The 20728-nt window shown below is 39.4% G+C and overlaps 1 protein-coding gene across 1 annotated transcript in view; it reads right to left on the bottom strand.

The window, feature by feature from the left end:
• The window catches only part of LOC144513089 (cilia- and flagella-associated protein 47-like), a 70913-nt gene that overhangs the window by 28927 nt on the left and 21258 nt on the right, over window positions 1-20728 (bottom strand). The window contains exons 29-46 of the mRNA XM_078244161.1: window positions 20420-20520; window positions 17582-17704; window positions 17167-17392; window positions 16977-17048; window positions 16366-16503; window positions 15046-15127; window positions 14699-14794; window positions 13776-13962; window positions 12987-13084; window positions 12610-12726; window positions 10457-10591; window positions 9849-9961; window positions 6300-6450; window positions 5431-5519; window positions 5140-5223; window positions 3439-3503; window positions 3160-3296; window positions 218-320 (exon numbers count right to left, since the gene is read on the bottom strand). Coding sequence (XP_078100287.1) covers window positions 218-320; window positions 3160-3296; window positions 3439-3503; window positions 5140-5223; window positions 5431-5519; window positions 6300-6450; window positions 9849-9961; window positions 10457-10591; window positions 12610-12726; window positions 12987-13084; window positions 13776-13962; window positions 14699-14794; window positions 15046-15127; window positions 16366-16503; window positions 16977-17048; window positions 17167-17392; window positions 17582-17704; window positions 20420-20520 — 2117 coding nt within the window. The remainder of the gene's footprint in view (window positions 1-217; window positions 321-3159; window positions 3297-3438; window positions 3504-5139; window positions 5224-5430; window positions 5520-6299; window positions 6451-9848; window positions 9962-10456; window positions 10592-12609; window positions 12727-12986; window positions 13085-13775; window positions 13963-14698; window positions 14795-15045; window positions 15128-16365; window positions 16504-16976; window positions 17049-17166; window positions 17393-17581; window positions 17705-20419; window positions 20521-20728) is intronic.

Raw genomic sequence — 20728 nt, 5'->3', positions numbered from 1 at the left:
TGTCCACCTAGCCCAAAATATGTAAGATATTTGCATTTACAGTAAATGTTAAATGAATAAATGATAATTGATGTTGGTGAGAGCAATGGTGAGAGATGTTCATAAAAAGTAGGTAAATGGAAAAACTGCAATAGTAAATAACATTTAGTTTCACTCAGATTGTGCTATGATGCCCTAAAATACTTTATGAGCATCATTTAGGTGACAGGTTTCCTACCAGAGTTGATGGGGATGGAGAGGTTAGAACTGGGCCTTGCAGTGAGAGGGGAAGGAAGAGGCAACTCTGCTGTGGCTTTTACCATATACAACATATCTCCCACCTGGAGGGACACACAGAGACAGACATGGTTGTGGAGAAATGAGGGTCACTTGATAAACTGGCTGGTAATGTTTGGAGACCTAATCAATCATGTATGTTTTACCTATGTTAAATATGCTATTTGTTTTTTTGCCTGTTCTCAAACTTTGACTTTACTATCCTGAACTCTAGCTATAGTGTCCTCGCAAGGAGTTGCCCTTTTCCAAAGCTAAACACTAAGCTTACAATGTCCTCCAAAAAACGCAAGGCGGAACGTTTCTTGGATATTTAATGAAATATCGCAATTTTTAGTAAAACCGCAACAAAAGCACAAATGACAAATTAGAACATAACCAGGTAACACAACATAGGCACAATGTAAGGCCACAACGGCTAGAAACAAAAAATGCTAAGTCACAGGGCAAGCAGCACTAGCTACCAGCTACAGCTATGCTAGCTATCAATTAACTCCCTTTAAAATGTATTTTTCAGCAAACCAAAGAACAGCAAATATATTATGCTTACATTATCCCAAAGGTGATCAAACTAAATACTTATGGACTAAAAGTGTCCAATGCAACAACATAGGAAGATAAGTTGCAGAAGCAGTCACACTCTACCATGCCTTATTAACTCTAGGGAAATTCCCTGCTCTAACACTACTGCTGTTGACCAGGTGGGAGCACTACAGTACTTAACACTTTTACAAGCACTCAAATAGAGGGCAGAACACTAGCAAAGAAAAGCTATAATTTGAATGGCTGTCGTTACACATCTAGACTCTTTTTTTCTGAGGGTTAATGCTATCAAACATGATTAATCACATGATTGTCCATAGCTAACTCACGATTAATCGCAAATCAAGCACACATTTTGTTCTAAATGTACTTTAAAGCTGTAATTCGTAAGATTTTCATGTAGTTAATTGTCTATTAAGTTCCTATGTATCAAAGAGTGAGTTAACAATGGTGATTGAGCATATGATCCACTGATGAAAGAGCTTGTATTTGCTGCTTTGCCAATTAATAGGATCTGAGTGTCTGTGGCAACATTCCCGCCCTAAATTAAATGCGGTGCAAAGTTTTCTCTTTTCTTATTATTTTTCTGTGTGTGGTGGGCGGATCGATCCAAATATCGATAATATCGATACCAACGTTGGTATTGATATTGATCAACACCAGTGTAATAAGATTGATACTTTAGTTCAGGGCTGTAGTACTCGAGTCCGCTCTTGGATTCGAGACAGTTCTTCTATGGTCTCGGACTTGTCTTGGACTCGCTGGTATTTGGACTTGGACTTGTCTCGATCTCTGCCACAGGTCTTGCCAAATATGGCTTTTGGTCTTGACCGAGTCCAGGTGTCTGTATTATGTTTATAATAATATTAGAGGGAAAGTGAAACACTGGCCACCTGATAACCAATCACACACTAGATTATCTTCGCACGCCCCCTGCATCTGCATCATCTAACATTATTGCCATTCATTTTCATTGATTCACACACACTGTAACAAACGAAGAAACGCCAATTCTGCCATACTGAAATTTGGTTATAGAAATCACCAGGAATTTCTCAGCACTGCGCTTAAAAAGAAACACAGGGCAGACTGCAAATTCTGCATAGCAACAATTTTGGAAACCTGTGGGACAATTTCGTAGACACCTGCAGAGGCATCATACATTGCTAAGTAAGTTATCTGCAGAGCTAGGAGCTGCTTAGCCTTATCTATGTGTTAACGTTAACATTAGCTAACATAGCGGAAGATAAAGGTAATGTTCTTGAACATTAAGTTATCATAACATACCTACATAACATACCTATAATGATTGTCTTGATACTGTCATGCATTGTCTTGACTCGGACTCAAACCATTTTGGACTCGGTCTTGTCTTGGACTCAAACCTCTTTGGACTCGACAAAGGTGGTCTTGACTACAGCCCTGCTTTAGTTTTAGTTTCTCTCCAGTACGCACTGCGGCACTTGTGTCCTGGGTTTTAACGTATTAATAATCCAAAGGAAAAACATTTAAAGGTCATGAAAATTCATTCAGATTTAACAATTTGATGATGAATCCACCTTAGTTATTAAAAAGTATCAGTATCGTATCGGTATCGGCGATACTGGCCCTGTATTTACTTGCTATCGGATCGATACCAAATTTTGCAGTATCGCACACCACTAATGTTAAGTGGTGTCAGCAAAGAGCTTTTGCGCCCCACGTGGGTATGCAACCCCCAGCAAATAACACCGAGCAGCCCATTGTCATTCCTAACTGCTGCTTTGCCCCTCAGCATCTCATACCGACGCACAAGTTTAATCGACACACACACACACACACACACACACACACACACACACACACACACACACACAGACAGGAGGCTTTGCAATCACTCATAATCCGACAATGGGGCACCTTCCAGCAAAAGTGTGGATGTGTTTATTTGTGCTTTATAATATAACGGCCGTGAAACGATCAGAAAATAACTTTTTATTCCTCCGATTCACTGTTTTGTTCAGCTCTCCCTCGCGCAACCACTAGGGTTGAGTACCGTTCACATTTTTTTTTCGATACTGGTAGCTGGAATTCGGTTCCGGTACCCAGCAGTACCTTTCCCTCTGTAATAACAAAAAATACATTTCAATTGTAAAAATAATTACAACCTATTAATCCTATTTACTTATAACATTCACTCACTCACTCACTCTCTCTCTCTCTCACACTCACACTCACACACACACTCACACACACACTCACACACACACACTCACACACACACTCACACACACACTCACACACACACTCACACACACACACACACACACACACACACACACACACACACACACACACACTGACCTGTGGGCAAACTAGCAGCACAGAGCAGTACTTGGTGCCTGGGCAGAAGGGCAGGTAGTGGATGTTCAGAATGTCTGCTTGGCCTGACTTCAGACAAACACTTCTCACTGCACTCAGGAACTCACTACCTTCACCATCTGGGCACACACACAAAGGTATATACTGTAGACCACAACCAAGCAGATGTGAAGAAAGGTAGTATACTCAGACACAAGTATAAACAGTAAAAAAGGCTGGACAGAGTACAAAGCATGTGTGCATTTGTGTGTTTGTACTTACTGACATCTGAGCACTTCCCTTCCATCTCCTCCCCACAGCTTTTGTCTGAAGTAATTTTCTGTAAACTGAAAGAGGGGGAAGAAGGAAAAAAGTCATAATAATTCATAGTATATGGATATAAGACACAACCTAATTCAGCTGCACCATAGATGACCTCAATCCTACTTCAGTCAACTCCTGATCAGGAGGAGGAACTGGAATGTTTGGCTTTGAAGATGTCTCAGGTGGAGAGATGCATACTAACCAGCTATTCTTAATGACAACCTCTCCTCTCCTGAGGAAGCTCTTTTGATTAAGCTACTCAACTATATATAAATTATTTTATGTGCAATTAACTAGCTAGCTTGGAACGTCTGCTTAAGACAGAGCATGTACTGTGTTTGCATTTATAATATGTAACTTATGAGCTACCAGTGATATTTTTTTACCAGTGAGAGATCAGACAAATAATGCTGTGTTATCTTGTATTTGGACAATATTAACAGTTTACTATTCTTGTTTGTCATAATAATAATAATAAAAAAAATCTAGTAATGTATTCATATTAATCTAAAAAATATATTCAAAATACTGACCACAGTGCAAACCTGTACTGTTACAGGTTTTTAATATTCTGAGTATTCTTTGCACCATAGGAACCGGTTAAACTGCTGTTAAGTGCTTTGCAGCAGGACTAAGAATTTAGGGGACAATCTGTTTAAAATGATCTACTTCTTTCAAAGTTTTGTGAGTGCTTTCCATTTTGTACACTTGAGTTGAGTTCAACTCAAGTACCCTTAAAAGAATAGTTTGACATTTTAGGACACATGCTTTTTTGTCGAGAATAAAGTAAGAAGATCAATAGCATCTGTTCATTTAATACGAAGCTACAGCCAGCAGCTCGTTAGCTTAGCATAAAGACTGGAAACTGCCCTGTCTCTCGCTTGTGTTTCCCTGTGTTCCCCAATCCTCCCGTCTTCTATGTCCCCGGTTTGCCTCTCCCGCATTATCAACCCTGGCTTTTCTCCCATTCATCGCCAGATTGTTGCCTCAACTACAGTGGTAGCTATGTTTAGGCCTCTAGCTTACAAATCTTTGTGAACGGTTTTCCTTGTGTTCTGGTAACCTAATTAATACTTGTTTGTTTCCTGTGCTCCAGGATTCCTGTTGATCTGTTTGCCTGCCTGCCAACCTACTCTCCCTTGCTACCTCTGCCTGCCACGCCGCCCAGCCGCTTTCCCCTCTGCAACCCATCTCCTTCTACAGCAACATTACAATAAACCTGTTAAACTTCATCTACCTTTGTGTCAGTTTCCTTCGATTGAGTCCTCCTTACTATAGAGAACCAACTGGCTTTACCCAAAGGTAGCAAAAAGCTGCCCACCATCACCTCTAAAGCTAACTAACTAACATGTTATATCTTGGTTGTTTAATCCGTACAAAAAATAAATGTAAAAACCTAAAGTTGTGGTGTTACAAGGGGTTTTGTGCAGAACTATTTCTTGGCTGCGCACAGTGACGTACTGGAGTCTTGTCGTCACTGTGAGGTGTCCAGGCAACCATTGAATAGATTCTAAACTTCAGTATATTACTGCACCCGGCCAATGAATAGTCCCACACATAACCCCCCCATAAAACCACCACCTGTCATTTTTACTGTGGATTATATTACCTGTAAAGCATGTGTGTGTGTGTGTGTGTGTGTGTGTGTGAGTGCGTTACTTGGCTTTGGAGGAGGCCTGTTGAACGAGGCTGTCTTTCTTGTCAGGCTCCAGTGGGTTGAATGGAGACTCCACCAGCACCACCCTAAACACACATGCACATACAAACACACCAGGGAGGTTTCAATTCAGCAAAACAGCACAAAAACATACTGTACTGGGACTTTGTTTCTGGAAAGCCCCATCACCGTGAGCAATCATGGTAATCAGTGCAAACTAAATTTTATTCACCTCCATTGTACTAAATATCACAGACAGTTACAGCATATAAAACCTAGACACAGACACCTACCTGAATGTAGCTTCTTTGTTGAAAGGGTTAGTTATGGGCACTTGGATCACTTTCAGCTGGTAGCATGGAGACTTACATTTGACAGTGTTCTAAGGAGAAACAGAAGGAAGGAGACAGTCTGTCATCTGGTTTTCATCAGTCTACAGCAGTAGCCTCTCTGTCCCAGCCAGCCTTCAGAAACACACTGTATTCCAAACTGCTAGTACTGTATGTAAGGATATCACGAGAGCCGATGCTTCGGTACCAAGTCAAAGTCAAAATTCTAAAAACATGGCGGTACTCGTTTTTCTACAGTACTGCAGGGCAGCATATACGCCTACAAGTGTTCTAGTCTGCCATTAAATGCGAAAGGAAAAAGACTGCCTACCAGCACAGAACAACGTTGAAGATGGTGACAAGTGCAGCTGCAGTGACAGCACGCCTTGACCGAAAAACTAAACGGTAAGAGTTGTGTCGTTTGTTTTAAATACGTGAATGTTACATTCCACTGTTCTTTTTTGTAATGTTAATGTTTTATTTATTACTTGGAAGCTACAAGCCACTGTTATATTTTTGTTCATGTTCAAATGTTTTTAATAAAAGGAGTGTATGTTGAAGTACATATGGATTAATATTTGGTTTTAGTTTTTTCCCCATGTAATCCAATTGGTTATCGAGAACCGTGGAATTTCACTGGTGCTGGTATCGACTACTACATTTCTGGTATTGTGACATCCCTAGTGTGATGTGTGTTAGACAAAGCATGCTAGTGATGGTTAGCAAGCTATCAACAAATCAGTAAGTGAAGCTTGAAGCCAACTATCTCAGTAGTGCAGTAAGTGTAAATGTAGCGTGGTAGTCAGTCCATCCCTTTAAATCACGATACTCACCGTGGGTGTGATGTGAGTGACGTGTGTCTTCAGATTGAAGGTGAGAGTGGTGCCACACAGGCCATAAGGAGAGCTGGAGGTGAGCAGAAGGACTGCCTCCATGGGCAGCATGGTGGAGCAGCTGAACTGGACGGTCAGTTCAGTGCTCGCCCTGTGAAAATCACCACAGGCAACAACAAATTATCTGATCATTTTCTGTGCTACGGGAACCAGAATGCCCTTCACAGTGCTTTTACAACTCATTTTAGTGTACAATCTCCCATTTTCAGGTTATGACAGTAATGATTCTGCATAATGGCATTGTCATTAAAGACAGCATTTCTGAGAGAAAAGCTAGGGATTCAAAACGGGACATGGGCTATTTTTATGGAGAAGCCTCACTTGAGAGCAAAACTGGTACATTTTAATGAGCTACACTCTCAAGGCAATTTTACTCAACTTGCACAGTGAGCGGAATAAGTTGAGGAGGGTTTTTTTTTCTTTGCAGTGCACAAGTCTGCCTAAAACAAGTTATTTTGGAAATACTTATGCAAAGACAGCACTTCTTTGCTAACAATACCAGTTTTAGTAAAGTATGTATTGTTGATGCACACTACAAAGGCATGCGCCAATGTTTCATAATTACAATTTTATTTTGAGTCAGATTTTTCATGCTTTAACATGGACAAATATGCCTGTAAACACTTTGTTATATATGAGTCATTATTATAAAAAGGTAGCATACTATACATATTATCATACTTAAATCTACAGGAAGTAAAATATGGAAGAAATGTTATTAAATGAATGTCAATAATTAAGACAAATTGCAAGAGATCCCAAAGTCTCTTTAAAGACCATTACATGATTTTAATACAATGGCACTAATGGGGTCTAAGTTAAGACCAGAGAGGGCAATGGTGGCCTCAGGGCCATAGAAAAAAAGAATTCAGTGCTTACAGTCTCTGCAATATAAGTATAATGAAATATTCCCGGAACTCCTGATTCATTTTGTACATTTTAAGGTGTTTTAACCCTTTAATCCTTAGGCTTTTTGCTCAGTTCATTCTCTTATTTACAGGCTTTTAGCAGTGTCACTACATGTCTTGCTAGGTATGGCATACATTGGTATTTTTAGATTTTCAGAATAAGTTGGGCTGTGAATTGTGCTATATGTGTTCTAGGGCAGTTTTTATGAAAACTGGGTATCTGCACACTTTTTGAAATCAAATGTAATGCCTTTTAAGACCTTTTGACGTCAACAAGACAATCATAGGTCATCTTTAATTTCTGTGTTTACTTCCCATTATCCTCAGGGTATATCGTTAGAACAGGAGCTGGTTTAAAAAGACTTTAGAGACCATCCCCTTCTCATGGGTATGCATCATCTCAAAATTCACAACCTTTCAAAAAAAACATTTTATGGCCCTAAATTAATTTTAAGGCCTTGCAAGACTTTTTGAGTATCTGCAAATAACCTGAAAAACTGTTGTTTTGTTCTACTTGCTAAAGTCCCAAACCATAAATATCTGTATGCTATATTAATAGGTAGAGGAGAGTGTCAGTGTCCAATGTGAGTGGAGGGAAGCAGTAAGAATTTCCACACCTCGCTTACGGAGCTGTTCTTTCCCGGCTTCTTCGCTCAATATCGCTCCACGCTCATCTCCGATTTCACCCAGCTGCTCTCTAATAGATCACTGCTCGCTCCAAAAAAAAGAGCTACGTTGTATTTATCAGATGAAAACCACCCACCCGCCCTTCATGCCCGGGAGGTCCGCCAGCAAAAAGTCAGCTGGATGACAGGCACTGGCGGCATGGAGAGGGAGGGCGGGAGCCATTAATCTGCATGTACTGTGATGCAGTAATACAGAGACGGGCACGGGCATGCCTCAAACTCATAGTGTGAGCAGTACTGGAGCGAAATTGGAGAAGGATGTAGCAGGAGATAACCATGTTGATAGGACATTCTGAGCCTAAATAATGTCAAAGTGCAAAATAAAAAAGACCCCTATTATTAAAATTAAAACAATTTTCAACCCCAATTGCTATTCTTTTTTCCTTTACTTCTATTTGGGATAATCGTATTAAGTATTAAATAAGTTTTGGAACTACAGTTCTCATATTGCTTTGGGGGGGGGGGGGTGAAGCAGTAGGTAGATTGTTGTCTTGGAGTCAGGGTGTTAGCTGTAGGCTACACTTTTTAGTCCCATTGTTTAGCCTATATTTATTTACATTTCAACAAATTTTCATAATGAAAAATCATTTTTCTAATTAACATATTAATATCCCTGGAGAGTTAAAGCCATGCTGAATACATGAAAGAACACATGAAAAACATAGCTAGTAATGTTCACTCAGCGTTTTGTTTTGTTGTTAAAATGTGTGTGTGTAAAATGAGCGGTGACATTAAGGTAATGGCACCCTACGGTACCGTCTATTTGCTGGATGGTTTCAAGGTAACGGTCGTAGCTAACATTAGCAGATAAGCCCATTGACAGCGATATTATTGTTAATATTTTGAGTAGGGCTGTCAAAATAACGCGTTAATTTCGATTAATTAATCTGAGAAAAAATAACACGTTAAAAAAGATAACGCAGATTAATCCATTCCATATTGACGTTTGACCCGGAGCCGTTCTAGCCACCATTGGACTGTAAAATGAAGGAGGGAGACGAGAATGTGCTGCCTGGATCATTAATTGGAACATTTACTTGTAAAAATCTTCTTCCTGCCAACCCTGGCTACCGAAATCTGGTGCCACCGATATGTCTGCACTTCTCTCTGATGCTCTGAAACACAAACACCGCTGCACATGACGCTCGACAGCAGCTAACGTTAGCCTACCGCTAGCTAGTAGCTGGATTAAATACGGTTATAATGCTGACAGCTAACGCTAAACGGTGTAAAGTTTGACTGTGTTTTACTGTAGAGGATTCAACACCGGTATGTAACAATCTGCAGCTGCCGTCGGAAAAACAACACAGACGGTGCGTTCAATGAAACTGGTAAATTACAGCCTCGTGGTGCATTTGAAGTTATTGTAAATGTCCTTTTCCCATCTGATGGTTCAACAGCAATTTACTACTGAAATTAGTTATTGTTATTGTTATACATTATTATTAAATCATTTCATTTTGACCATATGGCCTTAGCAATAAACAAGCTGTTCTTTAATGTCACGAACTGTTGTTTAGTACCCTTTTTTTTTCTTTTCTTTTTTTACTTTCTTAAAAAGTATCGGTTCAGGCACTGTTAATTATGTATGCGATTAATTTCGATTAATTTACACAGAGTATGTAATTAATTAGATTACATTTTTTAATCGATTGACAGCCCTAATTTTGAGACAATGTTTCTGACCGTAGTAGTGGTCATAGTGACTGAAAGTGTGATGTGAGATGATAAAAAGGAACTACATGCTGTTTTCAGGTAACGTTACTTTTTGACGATCTGTGATGTAAGATACTGTACAAACAAAACCTAGTTTCTTGCAAGTTTTGTACAAATTTGTACTATAAAAATGTATATTAATTTATTTCAGTCATTCATTTTCTAGGTAAAAGACATACTTTGGGGGAATGGTGACAGTGGATCCATCAGGGAGGGAGAAGAGATGGACATCTTCTCCTAAAAGTAAGACCTGGTATTTGATCGGCTTTGAGGATGGGTTTTTCAGATGCACCTGCAGCACAAACACACAAAAACACACAGAAATAGCCAAGTTTTTGTACAAACACAGGCGAGCACAACCACAACCACAAACACATACAAATGCTGCTGCCAGAAAACAATACAACCATGAAATCCATCTTCCTTAGCACAGACAAACAGACATCCATTTTTGTTAGGCTTGTAATGCGGCTTAACCTAACAATGTGGATCATTACCCAAATGTATGTTTGTCTGTGTTTGTAATCCTGTTAGTGTATGTGGGGGTGTGTCTATAATCCTGTTAATGTGTGTGTGTGTGTGTGTGTGTGTGTGTGTGTGTGTGTGTGTGTGTGTGTGTGTGTCTTTGAGTGTGTCATTATCTGTCCAGGAGCTTATTATCCATGCCATTCAGTCTTACAGTGCAAATGTATTTGATGTACAAGGAATGCAGTTAGATTTTTTATTAAGGTGTCTTCTAGGATCAGCGTTGGTGCTGTGTATGTGTATGTATGGGGGGGGTTGTAACCTGTTTGCTGAAAATGCAGTGCAGGCCTCCTGATAGAGTGATGGTGTGCAGTGGCAGGTACTGAGGCAACCTCTCATACAGGTGAACACACAGCATTAACATCTGCACTGGATTTGGGTCTGACAAGTCTGTGGGCTGAACACACCACACACACACACACACACAGACACAGACACAGACACACACACACACACACACACACACAGATTTTTGGGCTTTAGCAGAAAGGGGGGGGACTGAGAAGTTGTTGCTGTTCAAATTCTTGGCTAAGTCCTGGATCGTCACAATCCTACCTACAGCACCTTTAATCATCATGACATATTAAAATCTCCAGGTATGCTAAATAGGTCATTAATAAAGGCAATTAATGCTGTAATTAGCTAATATGTCTCTGTCAAGTAATTGCTTGCACTTAAAATGTGGATGGTATTAATATGTACTAGATAGATACTTAAAAGATTTAGTCTCAGTAAATTCAGATTCCGTTCATCATAAGATATCAAATTACATGTACATCGCTGTTGATTCAAGTCAATTCATATACAGCGTAGTATATCGATCTACACACACAGAGTAACTATGATATGTGTAAAGTAGTTACTTATGCATCATATACAGCACATAATGACATGATTATGGCAGAGCTAAAAGTGCTCTACCTCTGCTGTAGTCATGTCATCATGGGCTGTATGGTGTGAGTAATGTGAATTTTTTTCTATGATATATTAGGTGCTGAAAGATAATGTGCAAGATGTGTAAGATGCATCATGACATTAAAGAACTTTGAACTATCAAATGCCTTTCTATCGGTTGTCTGTCCAGCTTTCCGTTTTGTATTTATTTGCCACCTAGCAAGCCAACTAACTAACCAGCTAGCCGGCCGACCACTAAATTAGTAAAATGTAATGTTTGGGTAATGTTTCAGTATGCACTCATTAAAGTATGCACTCATTAAACTTAATTTGACTGGTAAAACAGTTCTTCCATTACACAATAATAAAAGTAATAATTTATAAGAAGTAAAAAGTTTTGGATAACTTTTTACTTCTTCCAACCATATGTTAAACTAACAGTTAATGGAGATTTACATATTGCAATACTATCATAATCCTACAATGAATCATTGTGAAAACAAAACTTTCTAGATGTTGTGTTATTACTTTGGCCAGGTCATCATCAAAAAAGCAAATTGGTACATTCATGATTTTGTCCATGCTGACATTAGTTGCTTCATGTGCATTTATTAAAAACTTTGCATTGTTTAGCTTTTCATATAGCTAGACGTCTAAACTCTGGGACAAGGCCGTTATGTTTAAATAACTGCCATGCTGATTCCAAACAGACAGCTTTGTCAAGGCAGTTTGGGCTTCAGATAGCTTTTTCGTTAATGACAAATCGCGTTCCTCTATGAACGTGCGCACACGTATTGTTTGTATGACAAACACGGTTGGTCAGTGAAGGCACAGTCGCAGCGGTAGCCGTCGTTGCCAGTGACATACTCATATGACAGAGTGCACAGACCGAAGCTTTGTGACTAGCATCTAATGACTAGCAGGCACTTTCTTACCGCTGCTGCCGTACAGTATCTTCCTTGAACATACGCTGCAGAAGCATGCACCAGGCTCCCTCAATTTGAGGCACCAAGTGCTAAACGGCTTCCCGTCTCCACCCTTTTCCTTTTGTCCTCTATTAATGCCCAGCGCCATTTGTTTTAACGCCTTTCTCAACTAAAGCTGTATCTACATGCTCCAAGTTTGATAAACTTTGCCTCCTTTTTTTTAGTTAACTTTTTACTTTGCATCTGATTGGCTAGAACTTGTTTCATTGGTAGGTGTTAGTTTGATTATTGGTTAAATCCAGCGCATCAAAAACAAATCCCATGTGGACTTTTTAATTTATTTATTTTTCTAAAATAGTCATACGCCAGAAATCTGGCACCAGGCCCGAGTACTTTAAGCCCTGTGTTAGTTAGAGCTGCGTTCCTCTCATATGATTGGTATGTGAAATCAATTGACTCAAAAATATTAAACCGCATGCAAGTTTTTCACGGCCGCACGCCGGAGATCCAGCTTTAATACTTTAAGCCCTGAAGCCTTGTTGAGGCTTGTAATGTTGTCGCAAGAAACACCCCTCTGGTCCCATCTGGTATTTACCTGTACATCTAGGTTGAGAAAAAGTGCAGTTAAGGCCTGGGCCACTATGATGTTGTTGTGAAGGATCTGTTCCAGGCTGCTAGTTGTGGTGTACATCCTCCGGAAGTGGCTGCAGATCTATTTAGGAACACAGCAGGTAAGAGGGAATAAGAATCTTATCTTTATCTGTAACTCCAGGTTTCATTTAGAACTCTACTTTCTCTGACACTGAGACGTTTTTGGAATTTGTCCAAAGTTTCTATGACAAATTCACCAACCAGAAAACACCACCACAAAAATACAGCGTGAGTTGCACTCTCTCTAACACACACACACACACACACACACACACACACACACACACAGAAAAATAAACATACACTTGCACACACACTGACCAGGTAAGGGCAGTAGGCAGCAAGCAGAGCAGCTAGTACCAGTCCATCTGTCAAGTCCAGGTCAAAATTCACTATCCAGCGTGTTGATGGGACACCACCTGCGTACCATTACCATGAAGAAATGACCTATTAATCAGTAATACATATAAAGGAATCAAAATGTACTGATAACAATCTTGCCTCAAGCCTTACAGCAGGATATTACCTTTGTTTTTAATTGGTAACACACATTTTGTCAATTCTGAATTCCCTTTTTAAAAACATTTTACAGTCAGCACAACAGAAGTAAACTGTAAAATGCATAAACTCTTAATTGGGACATACAACACTGAGCGCCTCATTTCATTCATTGATAAAGTCTTTGATAGACTTGTGCCAGACTTGAGGAAAAGGGTGCAAGTGAGGTAGAATTCTGTACTGTGAAGCAGTCATAAAGGATGTTTTGTAACACTAGCAGGCTGAAGCTGACAAAACAGTAGAATACCTACAGTTAAGAAAGGATCAGCATTTGATGGGCTGTAGCATTTTTAAACTTCTATATATTTAATTAGTATATTAAGTAATATTACGTTTTTATTATAATTTTTACACTTGATATATCTTCTTTCTGGTTATCATGTGTATTCTATTATTTTTTCATTGCACACTAGCCTTTTTAGCAAAGCATTAAGAGTATGCCACCACCCTGCATTTCACTGCAGATAGTGTATGAGCATGGGAAAAATAAACCCTTTTAACTTTGAATCTTAAAAAAAAGTTGTGAATGTTTGTACATGTTGTGTGTCCTACCTGTTCCCCACACAATCTTCCTCATGCCCTGGTAATGCATGTTGAGCCATGAGAGCAACTGGAGCTCACAGGATGAATAGATGTTACTGGCCAGTGGCTGTGAGCTGACAGAAAGGATTCCATCTACGTTGTCATGGTTCAGAGTTGGCTTCAACCCGCTCTCTGACACGCGACACAACACCAGCACCTGAGCATATGTAGAGGAATATTCAATACTGGTATTAAACAGGACGAGATTCACCTTTTTCACAGACACATTAACAAGCTGTTCCCAAGTACAGCAATGTTGTCAGGCTTCCATTAAGCTGTTAGGACTAAAAACATTTATCAAGTCAAAGTGTTTTTATTCAACCTTTCATTTAACTTTTATCTGACCATCAATAATCAATCAATCAAGATTACACATCTTTCATCCCGTTCGCTGTTAAACTCGTGGCCGACTGTACACATGACGTATTATTTGTTCGTAAAACACAAAGTACACAATGCTGTTGACTTTGAATCTTGCTAGCTTTATGGCTTGTAGCTGTCTGAGCCTAACGGTTCTATGAGCTAAGAGGAGCAGAAATATCTCCTGTTGCCAAGCGTGGCAAGTCGAATATAAAGTCCATGCTATTTACAGTGAACGTTTGCATTGCCTAAGAACCCTGTGGGATGGGAATGGGGTGGGAACGATTGTTCCAGGTGTTAACAGGGATACAGAGTTATTATTCGAACACATGAAAATATAAATGAATGGTGTTCAAAAAAATTGAATTTGGCAAGTGACCATGGTAAATGTAGGTTAATGCAGTTTGAGGTGTCCCTTATCAGGTAGACTAATTAATGGACTTCGGCGGAGACAACCATTAACCCTTACTAATCTGACAAGATGCAGAGTGGATGACGACAAACAGACAGACAGTGCCAGAGAGAGTTTTTACCTTGTATATTTGCAGCAGCATGTCAGTCCAGGATCGTTTGCTCAGAGACTCGTAGTCAACACTGCTGTAGTCCAGACCACATTCTTCCTCATTTGACTGAGAGAAATACACATATGTATGTTTGTGTGTGTGTGTGTATATATATATATATACATACACAGTATATATTGCACAATAAACTATAAATATGTTGTGTGTGAGTGAAAGAGAAAGACCATGAATGAGACCATTATGGTTTGTTTTTTTATTGTTAGCAAAGAGGCATTGTTGAAGCATTGTCTCCCATTGCTCCGAAAATAGATTAGAGGTCTAGGACCAAATGGTTGTGTGTGAATGTTTATCTGTACCTGCATGGAGCACCAGTGTTTGAACTCCTGCATGTCTAGCAAGTACTCTGGTCTGATATGACAAAGGCAGGCTCCTTGTACCCTAAACAAAGAATTACAATGCACTGAAAAAAATGACAGTAGCCCCAAAAAGTTTCCAAAATGTTACTTAAACCCTTTTCAGACATGGACAATGTAACATTGCTGGCTTTATCTACAGTGGGGCAAAAAAGTATTTAGTCAGCCACCAATTGTGCAAGTTCTCCCACTTAAAAAGATGAGAGAGGCCTGTAATTTTCATCATAGGTACACTTCAACTATGAGAGACAAAATGAGAAAAAAAAATATCTAGAAAATCACCTTGTAGGATTTTTAATGAATTTATTTGCATTTAAAGGGATAAATCGCCATTTCACCGTGTCGGAATTTGTCAGCAAATGTGCGGGCAGCTGGGGCATGCCCGGGCAGAGACGGGGTGAGTGGACTTACCGGAGCGCTGGCATATGGCAGGCAGAGAGCATTTATATATGTATCTCTGACCTGTTCTTCACATCAGTGAGGCTTTCTTCTCTTGTTTCAACAAAGTGAATACATGACGAAGTGACTGGAACTATCCATCACCTCTTGGGCGTGGATTCTCAACGTCCCGGCTGTTGCCCGGTCTTTGACACACAGCTGTTGTTTGTTTTTTTTGGGGTTTTTTAATCACTACACGCGGTTCACAACACACAGTTAATTAGCGTAGTTAACACTACACACAGTGAAATTACGTGTCCTGTTTTTATTTCACGCATACTATCTGCTTTGAGTGAGTGAAGTTATGGGCTGAGCTCTGTTATCTCAGAGCTGTTTGTTTTGGAGAAGAGTTGTCAGGCGAAGTGGAAGAGAGCGCAAGAGTGTGTGTATGTGTGTGTGTCCCCCGGTCAGATGGCAACCCCAACCCTACCACCTTAACTAACAAATTTTCTGTGGGAAACCCTGAGTCAGCGACATGACAACATCATTTCATTAATCAAAACTAAAGCCATAGTTGCGACCCATACATGCTTTTTTTTTTGCGGCATGCATTTAATTTATGTCTGTGCAAGTTTTACCTTGTGCTTCTAAGGGGCATTTAAGTCATACTTGTGCCATGTTGGACATGTTACTAGGTCTGACCTTGTGAGATTGCAGTATTGACTTGTACATAAAAGTGACTCAACAACTCACTTATTCAAACAATAAACCAACATGTAAAATTGCCGTCAAATGTAAGTAACAAAATGCATGTCTGAAAGGGGCCTTAGTCAGGAATCAAACAAACAATGTCAGCAGCATGGTATTTGTGTGTGTAAGGCCTACCTGAGAAAAGTCAACATAGCTTCATGCTGTTGTAGCAGCTGATTGGTGCGCTGGTCTATATCAATGGAAAACGTCTGACACAGAGGAATACCGGGAATCTGTTTGCCAGTCAGGTGATGAAGCATATCCACCACAGACCTGGACAATACAATAGTTATATCCTTTGCATCTGAAGCCAGATCAATGTCAACTGATACAAAATAAATTCCCATCGGTGTTTCAATTTCAGTATCATCTACAATTTTAACTCTATAATAATCAATAATGACTACAAACCAGAGTAGAGTGCCCACTGCCATTTCAAATGGTCTTTTATAAGCCTTTGTTTATTCTTGAGATCTCCACATAAAAGCAGTATTCAGCAGACAGAACCTGCTTTCAAGGTGCACACTTTTAATCCCTTTCAGTTATCTAGTTTCATTATGGTTTTTGATTAAACTAAGTAGACTTACACATCCAGTTCTGTTATTTTGTCATGATGTTAGCTATGTCAACCTTCACTACTTTTCAGCATAAGGATGACTCATTTGAGACTGCTTAAGGCACTGTACCACAACACATTTTTATATTTTTGCTCAAAGAGTGTGTACTAAAAAAAGGCATATACTCACCTGGAGTCTTTATTTTGACTAACTCGAAAAGTCCGTCCACTGGAATGATTCATTACAATTTTGGACACAACTCTGGAGGGAGAGAGGAAGTGTATATTATAATAGAAGAAGTCCCTAAAAGTCATTTAACATTAATCAGTCTCCAAATGTGGCTCCTCAGCTAAATTATTGGGAAATCTCTTGGATATACCTTCTGAGCGTGTGTGGCACAGAGATAGGGTGTGGTCCACTTGGCCACCCAAAAAGACTAAACCATCTCTCCACAGCCGATAATACATTCTGGTAATAAAGTCCTTCCTCTGAGTTGGCAGAAGGGAATTCTGGGGCGCCAAGATTGGTTGGGCTGTCTCTGTTAGGAGAGTTGTCTGTATTCCTGCTGGCCTGACCGCTCACACTGTCACTGTCTGGAAAGGAGCCTGACGAGGACACACACACACACACACACACACACACACACACACACACACACACACACACACACACACACACACACACACACACACACACACACACACAATGCTGCTCAGGCATACACACAAATTAATAGATACACTCAAACAATTACAAAAAAAATACCATTACATAGTACATTTAACTTTTCTGACCTGAGGCTGAGTTCTTGTTTGTTGAGCTGTTGTGATCAAACGATGACAAGGATGATGAAGTCGGAACAGAGGCAGGACTTGGTGTGTGATAGCTCTGAAGTATCGCTTCAACAGCTGTGGCCCCTAAATGGCAGTCACATATAAACCAATCAAATGCAAGGAAAAAATGTTGAATAAATAATCATGGCATAGTCAGGGTACAATGGCATAATGTGCTGATCCGGGAAGCGAATGGGCTATAACCGCTGTTCTTCCGGAGAATTACCATGTGACAAGACACAGTCAGTGTGTAGGACATGACAAACAACAAGTGAAGGTGTCTTGATGTGCTTCATAGGCTGTTGGCTACACCGCCTACAGAAGCGAACTGCTTGCATCCTGCTTTGCCACACACAGCTTTTATTTTTTTGCCCCAGTGACAAACAAAGCTAAAGTTAAATCAGTTTGGACAAGGTAACATTATGTGGCTCAGTTAAAAACTTGCATCAAGTGCAGGTGTGTCTGTGATTTGCCCAGTTGGAGCATGGACCCCTTTGGGTCACAACATAAGCGGGCATCATATTTTTTGGCGCCATATCTTTTATTCAATTGGTGACAAGTTTGCAGCTATGAAATATCGTGAGCGATCATATACCGCCCTCATATATTATATTGCTTTTTGTTTGTTTAACTGGTGGAACTTGCAAGAAGCAATCATTCTACCTCTCTAGCACCACACATAGGGATCAATATTCAGCTTTTTCATGTTTGTGGAGGGTAACTCAAGAAACGTTTTAGGTTTTTGACTTAAAACTATGCAATTTCACATAATCAACGTTTTGTTGTATTTATTTGCTAAATACCTAGCTATTTGGCACTCAATTAGTGTAATAAACATCGTTTCATCGGTGCTTATCAATGCGCAACCAGTTCCGACATTCTAACGGAATGATTGATAGATGATTCGCTGTCATCTGCGATATTATGTACTGTTTTTGCAGGACTTGAACATCGTATTGCTAAATTACAGCACCCTTGCTGCGCCTGAGTCATATAATGGCAGGGAAAACCCTTCCAGACAGTTTCTTAAAAGCCTTGAAATATCCATCGCTCGTAACAACAGCTGAAGTGTGTTGAACCGAGTTTTGATATCCGGCAGTGGTCTCTGTTATGGGCATGTGCTGTGCTGTACTATCAAAACTGGTGAGTTGGATAGTTTTTTTCACACCATTATTAACAAGAATGAATAGCAGAAAGGAAGTCATAGCTTGCATGCTTACAGTCAGTTGTGTTTATGCTTTGCCTAGTCCAAAGCAGTGTTTTCAAGTTGGAAATTCCAGAAATCCAGATAATCCTTTACACAGTTTGGATTTTGAAGCTACTTGGGTGGCATGTGAAATTATTTATGTGGCAAGAATGCTTTCCTTTACAGCTCTAGGACTCACTGACAGGTACAAGGTTTGTTATATGCACAACAATAACAGTAAAATGAAAATCTTCTCCACCTCCAACAATGCTCATTAAATAACAAAATAAAAGGAAAAGTTAAAAAAACGTTAACACAAGTAAAAGCAAAATCTGAATCTAAGACGGAAGAAAAAAATAGTGCAAGTTAAGATATAGGGCTTAAACATAAACAATAAAATATGAATGAATATAATTATAAAATTAAAATGCTTTGTGTAGACAGTATTGTAAGATAATAAGACTGAATATAAAAAGGAATGTAGTAATACGCATAATGAAAAAAAAAATATATATATATATACACACACACACACACACATACACACACACACACACACACACACACACAACCGGTCAAAAGTTTGGGGTCACTTAGGAATGTCCATTCCACTCCATTCCAGACAGAATACCAGCTGAGATCAGTTACATTGCTTTTTTAATCAGGGCAGCAGTTTTCAGATTACATTATGTTCTTACATAATTGCAAAAGGGTTCTTGACTGTTGTAGACAGAAGTGGCTGAAGAAACGCTTGAAATCCATGCTTTTTGGTCTAAATGTCATACCCAAATTAAAAGTGGCACAGCTCCCATATACTTTGACACTCTGGGGTGTGCCTGATATCATTGGAAAGGTGATTGATGTGGGTGTGTTTGTGTATTTGATAAGTGTTGTATTTTGTAGTTTTTTGGCTTTTTTCTTTGCACTTTTCAAATGGAAATTAAAAAAAAGTCTTGAGTTTAAGTCTTTTGGCTTCTGGATTTTTTCTGTAGTAAGCTGAGACATGTGGCTAATGCCCTGTGTTGTCTGTCACCTGTCAGATGTGTTTACAGCAGTGTATTCTAAGCCTAGAATCACCCTGACACTTGTAACAAAAACTTGAGAGTGTTACCTTTCCAATGATATCAGGCACACCCCACTTTTAATTTGGGTATGACGTTTAGACCAAAAAGCATGGAATTTCAAGCGTTTCTTCAGCTACTTCTGTCTACAACAGTCAAGAACCCTTTTGCAATTATGTAAGCACATAATGTAATCTGAAAACTGCTGCCCTGATTAAAAAAGCAATGTAACTGATCTCAGCTGGTTTTCTGTCTGGAATGGAGTAGAATGGACATTTCTAAGTGACCCCAAACTTTTGACCAGTAGTGTGTGTGTATGTATATATATATATATATATATATATATATACACAGAGGTGCAAACTGTTCTTAAGTAAAGTGTATAAAGATAAAGATAAAGTGATGGTTTAGAGGTAAAGTGACAAATGATGAGCTCATTCCACCAATGCCCTACAGCTCTTCAAAACTTTCATGAGTTCTGGTCCTTCAGTCTACCCATGCTCCATATAGGCACATTGTGTCATGGATGCGTGTTATGTATGTATACAGTACCAGTCTTGAGAACTATCTGTTGCTTGGAGCGGTGCAGGGCCATGTAGGGCCAGACTGTCAACAGACAGTTGTCAGCAATAGCACACAACTTAACCTTAAACCTTGTGGCAGAGACAAAGAAAAAAACAGAAATAAGTCAAGTTAGTGGATTGAATCAAGGATAATGCTTGATATTCTCTATTTTCATTATTGTTAACAAATTTAATAACAATTTGTTAACAAATTGGTTTAAGACCAAACCAACATTGTGTTCAGTGTGTTGAGTCTAATGGAGGGAGGAAGAATAGAACAGAAAGAAGTAAGAGTAAA

Source organism: Sander vitreus, chromosome 24 (genome assembly GCF_031162955.1).
Source record: "Sander vitreus isolate 19-12246 chromosome 24, sanVit1, whole genome shotgun sequence".
Classification (NCBI taxonomy): domain Eukaryota; kingdom Metazoa; phylum Chordata; class Actinopteri; order Perciformes; family Percidae; genus Sander; species Sander vitreus.
This window is presented reverse-complemented; position numbering and strand designations above follow the sequence as displayed.